The 14,210-nt window shown below is 29.1% G+C and overlaps 2 protein-coding genes across 3 annotated transcripts; one reads left to right on the forward strand and one right to left on the reverse strand.

Moving 5' to 3' along the window:
• The first annotated feature begins 2,004 nt into the window (after nucleotides 1-2,004).
• On the forward strand, nucleotides 2,005-3,924 carry LOC145838868 (EF-hand domain-containing family member B-like). The gene has a single exon (XM_082946489.1). It carries the CDS (start codon nucleotides 2,005-2,007, stop codon nucleotides 3,922-3,924), a length of 1,920 nt encoding a protein of 639 aa, XP_082802615.1.
• Nucleotides 3,925-7,952: 4,028 nt separating this feature from the next.
• Nucleotides 7,953-13,781, reverse strand: LOC145838601 (uncharacterized). Of its 2 annotated transcripts, none has more exons than XM_082946219.1 (5): nucleotides 13,647-13,781; nucleotides 12,948-13,068; nucleotides 11,059-11,221; nucleotides 9,841-9,964; nucleotides 7,953-8,402 (listed from the first exon to the last, which is right to left on the reverse strand). In XM_082946219.1, the coding sequence occupies exons 1-5, from the start codon at nucleotides 13,763-13,765 to the stop codon at nucleotides 8,336-8,338; spliced, it is 594 nt and encodes a 197-aa protein (XP_082802345.1). In that variant the 5' UTR covers nucleotides 13,766-13,781; the 3' UTR covers nucleotides 7,953-8,335. The 2 variants fall into 2 exon arrangements, with proteins under 2 accessions (XP_082802345.1, XP_082802344.1); XM_082946218.1 differs by having other exon boundaries at nucleotides 12,948-13,080.
• Between the last annotated feature and the right edge of the window lie 429 nt (nucleotides 13,782-14,210).

A 14,210-nucleotide genomic window follows, 5' to 3' on the forward strand; every position in this document is an offset into this window, starting at 1 on the left:
AACAAAAGACTCAAATTTAAACAACTATAAGCTGTTTTTTCTTAATTATAACTAATACATAACAAATGCTAATTTCAAAATAATCTCTTAAAGAAGATCTTTGATTCAAACTAACTATTTTTCTCCATGCAAGTATAGGAAGTGGAAAAATAAACTTCAAAGTCATAAGGCGCGTGTAGTAAATAAATCAGGCGTTTTATTTAATTGAAATACTGACATTGAAGTCGTTGTTTATCAGTTCTCAACTGAGACTTCAACGACAGGTCACATGCACCAGTGTATCAATCAATTTTTAAGTTTTTGTAGTAAAACAGTAAAACTTGGCGAAAATCGATGCATGCTGTTGTTTTTGAAGCTTTCTTACCCGACCCAGCGATATTTTCAACAGTCAAGAAAATCAAAACAACTGATTGGAGCAAGCTCATGCAACTTTAATGAGATAATTAAATTTCAAATGTTGTTATCTTAATCTATATTTTATCTAAAACAGCTTCTTTAAAACTTTTTATACATTTTGATTGTTTTGTCTACAATATTTATCATGCTTATAAACACTAAACATGACCTGAAGAATAAAAACAACTATTTGTTTAAGCTATAGTTTTAGCTAACAACAAAAAACTAAAACAATCTAAAAAAAAACTTTTAGTTGTAATCAAAGCCTTTTCAATTTTTCTTATATAATATCAGTCGGTAAACTAAATTAGAGTGTTTACTTGATCAAAATATCAAGTGTAAAGACTATCAAAACTTTTAATCGCCTTTTATAACACTACAGTAAGAAAATATTTAATTAAGTAAACATTTTAGAAACTAGTTCAGCTTTATTTTCCTTTTAGTATCAAATTGTTTTTAAGCTTAACTAATTAAAACATGGCATTAATAACAACTTAAAAGTTTTAGACATGTTTGGATTATAACTTAGCTGTATTTTATACACGTCAGTGCTATGCTAGCAACCAAAAAAAAAACTCAAAAATCATAATAAAACATAATAAATTAAAAAAATGAAACTTAGTTCAAACATCCATAAGACTTAAAGTATTTTATTAAATAAATATTATCAAATTCTTACTTAGATGAACGCTCAAGTCGAAATGATGATAATAAAACGTACTTAGTAGTCTCAAAATTGTTAAAAAAAAATTATTATATGTTTTAAAATTTTAAAAAAGTTCAAATAGTTTTTTAGCAGATTATGATATAAATATTTAGAACTTTATGTAGTTTTAGTTGTGGTAAATAAAATGAAATTCCATAAAACTTCAAAAAAGAATAATTAAAAATTAGGAATGTAAAGTTATATTAAAGAAACTTATAAACCATGTTTTCCGTCTTCATGGTATTCGTTCTTAAGCACATTTAACTATCAAGTAGAAACATAAAACTAACCATGTTAATAGAGTTTTTTTCTTATACTTAAATCTCTTTGAGTCAGGTTTATGGGTAAGTTTGTAAAATTAAAAATTTCTTACACAAACAACACTTAGGAAAGTATTTCTTTAATAGCCATATTTATATGCTAAAACTTTTTAAATTTTAAACAATCTGTTTTTTTTGTACAAAAACTTTGTTAACCCTCAAAAACTTATAGCTGTTGGTTTTGTATACTTAAATTGTTTTCAAAAATAATCATAAACTGCAAACAAATAATTTAGCTTAAAGTGTACTAAAACGAAACCTCCTAAATACTTTCAATCTATTCTTAAAATATACTGAAAACAACTACGGGTTGGTTAAAGTGTGTTTTTTTTTTCAAATACATTTTGTTTAATTTGTTTTTTAATTTGTTATGTTTTAAGTTAGACTCGTTTGAAACGATAAATTTTTGTTAAAAAATCTTACCATTTTTGTATTAAAAAATCTTTAATATAAAATATTTGAAATATAAATTATTTTTATCAAAAAAAATAGCTGATAGTCACATTAAACTGACGTCATTAAACTCTAAATTTTAACACGAGATTCTGAAGTTTTCAATAAAATCAAAACGCGAATGTGAGAATGGAAAACAAAAAGTACATCAGCTCCAAGCAGCTCTACCTGGGCGACATCGTGGACAGCGTCAGGATGATGCACCTGCAGCAGCAGAAGCCGCACGTTCCAAACAGACCGCGCCTCGCCCTTACCTACAATCCCGGCTACGAGGGCTTCGTCGGCAAATCGGGCGAGGCGAAGAACTACCTGCGGCCCAACAGAAAGGTGTGGGACAAGAGCGGGCTGCCCGCTGCTGGCAGAGTTGAAATTAGAGCGAACGGCAGCGTGAAAAAGTGCTTCGCCAAGGACAACAAGGAAATCAATGAAAAGTTGCAGCCCGGCTACATGGTAGACCGCAGCTCGTGCCCAGAGTCAAGGAGAGGCGTCAGGCATGGGAAACTGCGCGACTGCTACCGAAACAACTGCGACGTGATTGTTCCTAATGTTAAAACTAGGTGGCAAACCGAAAGGGAAAACTTCCTTTCAAAAGTGAACGGCTGTCCCTTCAACAAGCGACCTGTTGGAAAGTCTGTAATGAAGGACGAAATAAAGGGGTGGGAAAAACCTCGCGCTGGCAAAGCGTTTGAGAGCCCGGGAGACGGGTACGGAATCGTGCAGCCGAACATCCCGGCGTTGCAAGTCGAAGAAAACGGAAGGATCAATCACGACCAGTACGTCTTCACCCACAACAGCTACGAGCCGGGTGAGAAGAAGAACCGCAACTACGAGTGGAACGGCGAGAACAAGTTCACCAAGACGATGGGCCGGGAAACTAACGCCGGGATGGACAGCCACCACGTGAAGAAAATCCTGGAGTGGGAGCACGACGCGCCCGCCAACCCCACCAACAAGGTCGTGTCGCTCGCCTACCAAAACCGTCAGGACTTGTTCAAGCACAAGCTGGGAAAAGTTCGCGACCCGAACGTCCAGTTGCGACTGCAAACGCTCAACCCGGACCACAGGTTTGGCCTGAAGGAAGCGCCGCAGGGCCACGGCGCATTCGAGTGCATGTACGGTCGCAACCCCAGCGACACTTTGCACGGGGAAGAAAAGCTGCAGGGGCTGGCCGCGAAGGCGAGGTGGCACATCAAGCGGGCCAACCATTACAACTTTGAGCGAGTTGAAGACGCGTTTGATAACTTCGATCGTGACCGAAAAGGCTACCTAACCGCCGACGACGTCCAGAAAGCGTGCTGGAGATTCGACATACCGTTGGACGGAAAAGTCTTGCGAGAATTAATGAAGATCTGCTGGCTCGAGTATGGTCAGGATCCTTCGGAATTCGACATCAACACTGCGACCTTGGACGTTGAAAAGTTCATGAGAAAGTTGACCATTCACGACTTCCACCAGGACCACTGCAATTGGGAGACTTTCGGCGCGGTCGCCAACGACTACCTGGTGAAGATGGGCGACTACAACAGGCTGATGCTCTGCCAGAAGGAGCTGGTGCGCTGCCCGAACCCGACCCAGCACCTGACGACCAGCTCCGAAGTCGGCGCCGGCTACCCGCAGTGGAAGGAAAGCTTTATGTGGCACAGCCACGGGGTGCCGTCGAAGCGCACGGACTTGGCCGAGCCGAGGTACGTGTCGGTGTCGGACGGCCTCGACTACGGCGACAGGAACATCTACGAGATAATGCGACCGTCGGTGTTCCATCGGTGCGGTGTGTACGAGCGCGACCTGATGGAGCTGAGGGGGAAGGCGGTGTGCAAGCGCCTCATGTGCCGCTTCGGCCCCAAAATCGCCGAGGCGACCTTTGAAAAGATGTGGCCGCTGGCGGTGAAAATGAGCAACCCGGAAAGGGGCGGAGCTGGGGAGAAAGCTTCCGTTCAGGCGTGTCAGATGATTCTGAGAAATTTGGCCAGAAAAGTGCCGCTTGACAACCCTGCTGATCTGAGAGTGACGAAAAATGTTGCTGAAAAACGCAGCGAGCTTGTAATATAATAAGGTGATATATAAATTTGCGGTGAAATTAAAATAAAGTTTCTATTTTATATTTTTATTTGTCTACAAAATGTGTATCACTATGTTTTTTAAGCTTTTGAATAAAGTATGCCAGTTTAGTCTTTATTAGAATAAGCCAACTGTTTTAGTCCATAAAATCAATGCGTCCTAACAGATATTCTCTATTCATTAAACTGCTCCAAAAAAAGTTCGATTTTAGAAGTAAAGAACACCAATATTGAAATAAACTTTATACATACTAAAATATTTTTGAAAATGCACAACATTTTAACTCTCAGATTAAACAAGATTAATCTACTTCATTTTATGTTGTTTGAATATCAGTATGTAACGTAAGTGAATACAAATGTCAAAACAAATTAAAACATAAATGTAATGTCCTAGAGGTGGCTTTGAAAACTCTTGGAGTTGAACGTTGCAAAATCAAAACTCAATGGTCGACACATAAACAAGAAAAATAGTAATTCAACTATTTAAAAGCAAGCTGTGAAATCGGAAAGTAGCATTTTTGACATAAAAGGAACAGTTGATCAGGGTTTGTACGCAAAATTTTGCAGTTTTAAATTTATATTCCTCGAATTAAATTCGAATCCTTGTCCTGGGCAGTCATTAATTAAACTGAAATTTTCCTTATCTATGTTGGTCGGTGACCAGTTTAGCTTAAAACATATGAAACAACGTAAATTTTTAGATTAGTAATAACTGCGTAGCATACTAACAATAGAGCTTTTAATACATTTAATATCTTTCTATTTCTAATCATTTATGTAGATATAGCCCCTGGAAAGTTTCAAAAACATATTTTTAGAACGTGAGTTAATATGTAACTGCTAAAGACAAATTTAAATGTTTCTTTAAAAATTTGTAACTCACTTTTTCTTATTTTTTTAAATAACTTAATTTACATCAACACTGATCCCCCACTTTATGCTACTTCCAAATATAAAAATCAAATGTTTATTTAGAAAGAAATTTGTAATTTGTTAATGCACTAACAAAATATTTTCGAATGTTTTTAGAAGTTTTCAAATAATTTATCCAACAAAAACTTACGTTTAGAAATTTTAAAGCACTTGAAGCGACAAGAACTGACATTTTGTCAAATTTTCAAAAAAAAAACTTAACTGATTTAACCTGATTTAACCTCACACGTATGATCCCTGGTTGTTGTAAAAATTAATTGTTGCCTTTTTTCAAATAAAATGTTGGTCAATACTTAATTTTTTTGAAAAGCAGACAATTTAAGAGCCTTTTTTGTGTTATTTAATATTTTTTACTTTTGAAATTTTTCAATTGCCTATGTTGCTCGACAAAAGGCTTTTATTCAATTTTTTTACTTTATTATATTATCAATAATTATAATAAATTTTAAGTAATACTAAAAGGTCTATTTTAAAAATTCTAATTTAAAACTTTTTTTCACCTTTATTAAAACTTCAATAACTACAAACATCAAGAATTTTTTACACTGTAATACTCTTATAAACAAATACAAAAAATACTATTCAACCTGGGAATGGGTCAAATATGCACGAGGACATTTTTGCACGAAAGAAAATTTTAACACGAATACATTTTTACACGAAGGGACATTTTTACACGGAGAAATTTTTGCACGAAGATACTTTTGTACGAGGGGTCACTTTTGCACGAAGACACTTTTGCATGGAAGGTCGCTTTTACACGAAAGGTCTTTTTTCACAAGAGTAAAAAATAACTAATAAAAGAAAAAAAGAAAAACTCTATTAATTAACAATAAATAAATAAAAGTTACCAACCGCGGGTAAAGGGTAAAGTGATAATAATATAAAAAATAAAAAGAAACAACAAAAACAAAATATTTAAAAAAAGTTGAAAAATATTCAAAATAACTAATAAAAAACAAACAAAAAAGTTACTGACCGAGGGTAAGGGTTAGGGGTAACAGTTATAGAAAAAAAATAATCAAAAAAAATAATAAATAAATAAACTAATAAAAAATAAACTATAAAAAACAATAAAGAAGAAAAAAATACCGACCGAGGGTAAAGGGTAATAGTGATAGTAAAAAAAAGTTAAAAATTAATTAAAATAAATTTTAAAAAAGTTAAAAAACATTCAATCCGTGCAAAAGTGTCCCTTCAATTTTAGACTCCTACTTATTCAACCTATACTCCCATTCTTCAAATTTGGTTTAAAATATGTTTTTCTCATTAAGTTATCTCAGTATGATAATGTTATTTACAAATTGTATCAAGACCTCAGGGTTTAACAAACATCTTCCTTTTACTTTATTTTCTGATGAATTTTCTTTTTAAAACTTAAAGGTAAACAGATAGGTGTATTCGCTGATCAATTAAAAATAACTGTTTGTTAGTTGCAGTGGTAATTGATGATTGTTCAAGCTTTTGTTGTTGACGAACGTACTAAATCAAGTTAATAAAACACATACTATATTATTTTAAGTAAATTTAAATTAACGCTTTCTTTGAAAACATAATTAAGATTTACAACTTCATTCAATAGATCAAACATTTTATTTGTGTTTATTAACGAAAATCACTTTAATATAATTTTTTAATAAATTTCTTCAATAGTCTTATTCATAGCAGCCTAAAATTTTTTTTACAAGATTTCTTATCAGTTTTCATTAGTTTTTTATTAAGAGTGGTTTGCTATGTGTTTAAATATATTTTGTAAATTTAAACTAAGACTTAATGTCTCTTTTAATGCTTGTTTTGATTTTCAGATATTTATTATAGCTGAAAATCTCAATTAACTTATTATTTAACTTAAACATTGTTTATAAAAAAATTGTTATCTGCAACACATATTACATAGCAAAAACATTAGCACTAATTTTTACGAATATATTCTACAAGTAATGTATATAAACTCTTGTCATACTCACTTTAGATATATTTTGAATGTTTTTTGTTAAATAAAAAAATTGATACAACCTAAAAAATCAAATTTTTGATCTAAGTGTGACATTTTTAAGTGTGCAAAGTTACAACTTAAAAAAAGTACTAACCCTCAAAGAAATGCTAAATCACTAATAATTAATTTTATAAAAATAGTTCAGTTGTAGTCGTTAGACACAGAACTAACTACTCCAAATAATCAAAAACTTTGATACGAATTATGATAAAAAAAACTTATTATTATTTGTCTATATCAGAGTAGATTATCAATTGTAGATGTAAATTTTAAAACTTTAGCTAATTTAATTTCTGTAACTTACATGATTTCTATTTGAAGTTAAAAGATTTTTTTTTCAACTAATATTAAAGTTTGCCCTCTTAAAGCTTGTTAGACTGACTACAATTGTTATTGATCTCATTGATATTTAGTTTATAACTGTCTTTTGGTTACATACGAAGTAGAAAGGTAAAGTTTTTTTTTGTAGAATTAAATTTAAGTTAATGGAAATTCGAATTGATATCTAAAAAATTAACCAGATTTCCGAAATGTTTTTTGGTTTTTTTTCAGGTTTTCTAAATTTATTTCATGTTTTTGAAAGTATAAGTTTTTTGTCCATTTTTGGTAAAAACTAAATTTAAAGTAAGAAAATGCCTTATTTGTATTAAAATACTGAAAAGATACTGTAAAGTTACAATTGATGTGTTATAAATATAGTAATGAAAATTCTAAATGATACAAAAAATAAAGTATATGATAGATTTTTCGTATTTTACCAAAATTTCAGGACTTTACATATAAAATTTGCTTTAAATTACAGCATTTTTAGTGATTTTTGATGAAAATTTCAGGTTTTTTTTTTAATTTCTCAAATTCAAGGTCTTTTGGTACCCCTGATTTACAAGATTTTTAGTGATTTTTGTTGAAAAATTCAGATTTTTCAAGATTTTTTTTTCTAAATCTAGGTCTTTTGGTAAAATAAATTAAGCAATAAAATTTAAGCCAAATAAATCTCACATTTACATTATTTATCACTTTATAAAGTTTATTTTGCTTTTTAACAGTTTAATTTTAATTTAAAAACAATTTTTAGAACAATATTTATTAGCGAAAGCTTTTATCTATTTACTATAGTAGCTTAAACTTTGGTCGTTAATAAGGCAAACTGGGTTACTTATTAATCTAACTTAATAGCAGCAAAAATTTTAAATAACTAAACACTTTGCACAAAACTTTAAAAGACATTAGTGGCATTATGAAATTAATCTATATTTCTCAAGTTTTATTTTTCTAACTAGAAACTTTTACGCTGGCAAATATTCTATGTGCCATTTTTATTAAAAGCAATTTCATCTTAAAAAACACCCAATTAAAAAAACTTTACTGCTTTAAACAACATTATATTAAATTAAACAACGCAACCAAAATGATCTTAATGAAAAAACGAAGAAGAAAAAACACTTATCACTCATTTATTTTTTTATCTAATTTATCGCACTTCTCCGTCCTCTTTCTCTCTGCTTTGTTCTTCATTCAGCTTTTTTCTCGCATAAGCTCTGGATAAGTTTTATTTTTAAGTTTAAATACTTTATGGTTTCAAATACATTAGTACAATAGGCTATTTAATAAATAGAATTTAAACTATTTTAGTTTAAATTTAAATACATTTTTTACTACTATATTAGTTGATTTTAAAAAAATTTTTATTTGATTTATCAAAAAAAATTTAGATGAGAAACAGATAGAAAACTTATATATAAAGTTTTATCTAAGTAAAAACACATAACATTAGTCAATAAAAAAATAATAAAACAAATTTCATTTAGTTAAAAAGGGTAGGAAACCTACTGCCCTTGAGATTGACAAGCACGAATATCTGGGAACGGGTCTAAATTGCATGAAGACAAAATTGCACGAGGTTACTAAATTGCACTAGGGGACTAAAAAGCACGAGAACAAAATTGCACGAGTGAACAAAGCCAAACTTGCACGAGGGAAAAAAATTGCATGAAGACGATTTTGCACCAAGGGTCAATTTAGCACGCGAGTAAAAAAATACAGGAAAAAAATGTATATAAAATAAAAACAGAAAAAACTAAAGACAAATCAAAAAAAAATTACTGACCGAGGGTAAGGGTAACAGTAATAGTAAAAATAAATATAAAAAATAAATAATAAAAATTATTATCAAAAAAAAAATTAATTAAAAAAAAAGCTACCGACCGAGGGTAAGGGGTAACAGTGATAGTAAAAAAATTGAGAAAAAAATATAAAAATAAAAAATAAAAATAAAAAGTAACAACTTACCGACCGATGGTAAGGGTTAGGGGTAACAGTATAAAAAAAAATTAATTAAAAAGAAAAAAAAATTAATACAGAAATTAAAAAATAAATAAATAAAAATTTAACCCGTTCAAAAATGTCTTTGTGCAATTTTGTCCCCTCGTGAAATTTTGTACGCTCGTGCAAATTAGATAGCTACCCCAAATATCTGGCCCGCGACTTACTTTGTAGGTGTATAAAAACAGGTGAACAACAAATAAAACTGTGATTTTTATTTTTTTAATTTGGTCTTTATTCAATTTTCAGTCAACAGTAGTGCTTATTATATGATCACTTCTTAACAGTTTCGTTTAAGAAATTTATTTAACTAAAATAAAATAGTTTTCAAAACTTGCGGCCTGCAAAGACTGATGTTTAGAAAGTTCTTCCAGCGAAAAAGTTTCTACTAAATTTAGGCCGCTGATTATAAAAGTTGCCTACCCTAAATTACTTTAAACATTTGTTTTTTTTTTCTTGGAAATTTAAAATAGAAATATTATTTATGCACTGCCTTAACTTTTTAAGTATTTATAAATTTAGGTTTTTAATAAAATTTGACACACTTTGTGTTTAAGTACGAAGAAAGTAATAAAGAATAAAAAAACATTTTCGAACAATTAATTAAACAACCATAGGATTTGGTTTACTTTAACAATTTTTCCAGAAATAAACCTGTAGAAGCCAGTGACAAATCCATGTCTGTACCATCTTCTCATCATCTTACTCAAAGTTTCCTTGTTGAAGGTATTGGGACATGTGAGACTTTCAGAACCGGGAAATTCAGGCGCTTGTATTTCTGATGGTTGAAATTTTAAAAATGTTAACACAAACGAGGTTTCATAAATGTTCTTCTTATACTAAATAACATCCTGATATGAAACAACAACTTATTATTAAACAAATAAAACTTAATCTAAATATAAGTAATTTCGAATTTTGTACTTTTAAGATAAAAAACATATTATAGTACTAAGATAAAAGTTAATATGACGAATAACTAAACATTAGCGTATTAAAATTTCGAATGAAAATTGTTAAACATTAATATAGGGTTGCCATTTCGGAAGCAAAGAAAAACATCAGAAATAATCTAACATAGCCAGATTGTACAAGCAAAACTTTAAATAACTAGAAACCAAAAGTTTTTTTTTTGAGCCTTCACAATAAAATATAACTGTATATAAACTAAAATAATAACGTAACTTTCTATGAGATGATTAAAATTAATTTATTTGTTAAAAATAATTTAGCCTGAGTTTTTTTTTTTAATTACAGTAACTCTACCCGATAGTTAAAAGGTGTAATTGGTTTAAAAATGTGAAAAAATAGTTAAATTAAAAGAGTAACATGCTAATCGATTTGTTTATTAAATTTAAAGCTTGATTTCACTTAAGCTTTATATATAAGTATTTTTTAAATTCATACTTCACGCTGATTTGTTTTTTTACTTAAAATGTAGGGCACAGGCTATAATAAACTTTTATTTTTAATTAAATATATAAAGTTTATAATTTTTGAACTAAAATCCAAAAAGAGTTTTAAATATTTCGTTTGAAAATAATTAAGGTAGAATTTACATTAACAATGAAAAACTTATTCGTAAACTATGAACTTTTTCTTCTTAACCTTTACTACAGATTTATCTATTCTAAAAATTAACCTAAAGTTTGATAAACTAAAACGTTCACAAATGATATAAAACTTGGTTCTAAAAACATCTACGTATAAATAATCCTTTTGTATGTTTATACGAAGAGACCATTTGTTTTGTATTTTATCATCAGCATATGGGAGTGAACGATAAATTTTTTATGCAAATTACTTTTCAATAGATTTAGTACAACGCTAAACAACTTAATCTGATGACAACAAAACCAAATACAAACTGACCAGGAAGAATATCAGGCTTTTCTGTCAATAACGTATTAACATCCCTATCAAGTTCAGGAGCTTTCGGCGTTTTATGGGAGAATTGGTTCATCATCTCCCGCTTGTTCATGGCGCATATTGCCAATGCTGACTCAACAGCACGCTTCAACTTCTCAGTTGTTTCCTGGTTTTTATAGTTATTTTCAAGCTTAATTGCTGTTTGAGAATTAAAATTCTCAAGTTAATTTTTTTTAATTATTTTCTTTAATTATTAACATAGTTACATTTTTTTAAATATACTAAACATGAAAAAGTATTTTGCTGTTTTCTTGATTATAAAATTTTCAACTATTTTCATTAAAAAACTTTTACCATTAAGAAACTAAGAAAGTAATATTAAAGTAAATTGTTGATATCAAAATTTACTTCGACCTTTGATAAATTATATTCATTTTTTTTATTGTATATAATAATTGCGAAACATAGATTAGTACAATCTTGGTAGTGAATTTATAAAAACTACATTATACTTTTAAATAAATTTTCAGCAGCTTCAATATACAACTAAATATCGCTTCAAAACAAGTTCAAAACTTTAAAAATGAGTTTTTGTCAGCTAATTTCTAAACACTTTCAAGTTTAGAACAAATTTTGAAATGTTTTTTAATAACTTATCTTTCAAACTACATTAACCCCGAAGGCCCATGTTTCAATCAATAAACGTTTTTAAATAAAATATTCAAAATGCGCAGTCTTCGTTTTTCTAAATTTACCAAGTAAAAAATTTTTTTTTCAATATAAAGTAGTTGTCAAAATTATAAAAATGACTATAAAAAATGTTGTGCAAAACTAAAAGTTAAATAATGAAACATATACGGACTCTAAAGTTACAATGGTAAGATCATGAATGGTTAATAGAATCATAAACCAATAGATTTATCTAACTACAGCATTGAATTAGTTTTTTTGATAAATCAAATATGATAACCATAGCTAAAATATTATGTTTAAAAATAAAAACAGATTTTGGATTAACAGATCATAAGAGATTTAAGGCCATGGGCGGGTAAATAACTTTATTTATTTAGTATTAATTTTACATTAGAAACTAAGCTACCAGTTGTATTTACAGTTTTTACTTTAACTCAAAGGAATTTTTGAGATATAAGCAATAAAAGTTAGAGAGTTCAATAGGATATATACAGAACGCACAAACTAAAATGCCAAAATAAAGCATTTAAAATAATCTATCTTCTCCTAGAGTTTTTGAGCAACTGATTTTAAACTGTCTCAAACTAATTTTTTATAAATTATAATAGCATTTGTAGTAAACTTTTTTTCTACAACTTGTGTTTATATAGAATTTTAAAATCTTGAAAGTTGCTTAAAAATGTAGGAGGTGTAGACTATTAGTAAACTTTTCAAATACATTAGTAAATGAGCCATAAAAAATGTCTACGTTATACATTAGTATCAGAAAGTTTTTTAAAAACTGATTATAAAATCAAAAATTGTTTTTTTTTTTTACTTATTAGTACTACCTTATAATGTATACTTTAAGTTTTAAAAAAAGAATCAATGTTAACTTCTGTAAAACAATGTGACCACCCTCTTTGAGATTTAATATATAACACAAATTTTACTGTGTAGTAAATGTAAAACTACAAAAAAAAATCATTACATAAAAATATTTAAAATAAGTAAAAGATTCATACCTGTAGCAAATTTAGCTCTACATTTTAACAAAGCATTAGAGGTTTAATATTTACAAAATAAAAAGATCAAACAACTACCACTAAAAAAAAAATAGTAAAAACTAACTTCAAAATTTTCTGTACAATGTTTAATGTAAAACTTTAATCAAATTAATTGAATATGTAATACTCGTTTCATTAATTGCAATTATGTACCTTGTTGTAGCATTGCTGATTTTGGCCGCTTTCAGATTTTTCTTCTGGCTCCTTTTTCCTTCTCTTTTGCTCTGGACTCCTCGACCTAGACGTGCGCCTATCGTATCTTGAAGGAGCAGGCCTTATTATTTTACTGCAATTTTATTACTCACTATTCAATTAACTTATTCTTTTTTCTTTTACTTTTTTACTCTACTAGCTACTTTTATGGTACTTTTCTTGTAAAGTATTTTATCCAATAGGATATTCTATAAATATGTTGCTTTCTTGTTGTACTCGTTTTACTTTGGGAGTATGTTAAAATAATATTTATTTAAAGACGCTTGTCAAAAAAAAACTAAACACTAACTTTAGTTTTCAAACATTTAACCCCAAATCAAAGGACGCACAATATCAAGAAAGAAAATTAAATTTAAGTTAAATTATTAAAAAATGAAGAAATTAAACTACAAAATAATTGCATTGTATTTCAAAAAAAAAGTGATATTTATGAGTATAATAAATATACAAACTCTTATGACTAATAAAATTTTTTTTTTAAACTTATGAATATTCTTGATGCAATCAATTAAAATTTGTTCATTACAATATTACGCAGAAAAAAACTGACAATTTCATAAAAAACAAGCAACATGTTAAACTTGATAGGAATTAAAAATCTAATCTGAAGGGTAAATAAGCAAAACTTTCAATATCAACCTGTCATCATGACTGCGATGGTGGTGCGAAGAGTCCGAATATCTTTCATGTCCGTACGGATGGTAATTTCTATCATCGTACACACGGGGCGGGTTGTATCGGTGGTGAGGATACGACATCTTAGAAATTATTACTAAAACTGTAGAAACAATTGTACTACGTGAAAAATAAATAGAGCTTCATGTGAAAGCTTGTGTAGTATTGTTAAGGTTGCTTGCGGAAGCTTTCAATAAAAGAATATATGCATAAACAATAATTTACAGCGTTAAATGTAGCAGTAGCTATAATGTCGAGTGAAAATAAAATTTAGAAATTAAAGAGTAGTTTATGCAATTAATTTTAAGCTTGAAAATACTTAGCATTTATTCAAAGTAATTATACTTTAAACAAACCAATACATCATAAAATTTATTTAGTATATACTATTATTTTATTAAGTTTTTGATTAAGACTAATCTACAAAAAAAGCTAATTAGTAAAATGGTGAAATGCAAAAAATATACTTAAATAAGAAAGAATTTAAATAAATCTAATAAAAATAGTTTAAATGTACTTGCATATGTA

The sequence above is a fragment of the Thalia democratica genome, chromosome 6 (genome assembly GCF_965202585.1).
Source record: "Thalia democratica chromosome 6, ktThaDemo2.hap1.1, whole genome shotgun sequence".
NCBI classification, from domain to species: domain Eukaryota; kingdom Metazoa; phylum Chordata; class Thaliacea; order Salpida; family Salpidae; genus Thalia; species Thalia democratica.

Excerpts from the sequence above, each read along its gene's own strand:
- LOC145838868 (XM_082946489.1), top strand. The coding sequence starts at position 2,005 with ATGGAAAACAAAAAGTACATCAGCTCCAAGCAGCTCTACCTGGGCGAC.
- LOC145838601 (XM_082946218.1), bottom strand. The coding sequence starts at position 13,765 with ATGTCGTATCCTCACCACCGATACAACCCGCCCCGTGTGTACGATGAT. Across the intron at positions 13,081-13,646 it reads CATCGCAGTCATGATGACAG|TAAAATAATAAGGCCTGCTC; the intron begins GTTGATATTGAA and ends ATAAAATTGCAG. Across the intron at positions 9,965-11,058 it reads AAAGCCTGATATTCTTCCTG|AAATACAAGCGCCTGAATTT; the intron begins GTCAGTTTGTAT and ends TTCAACCATCAG.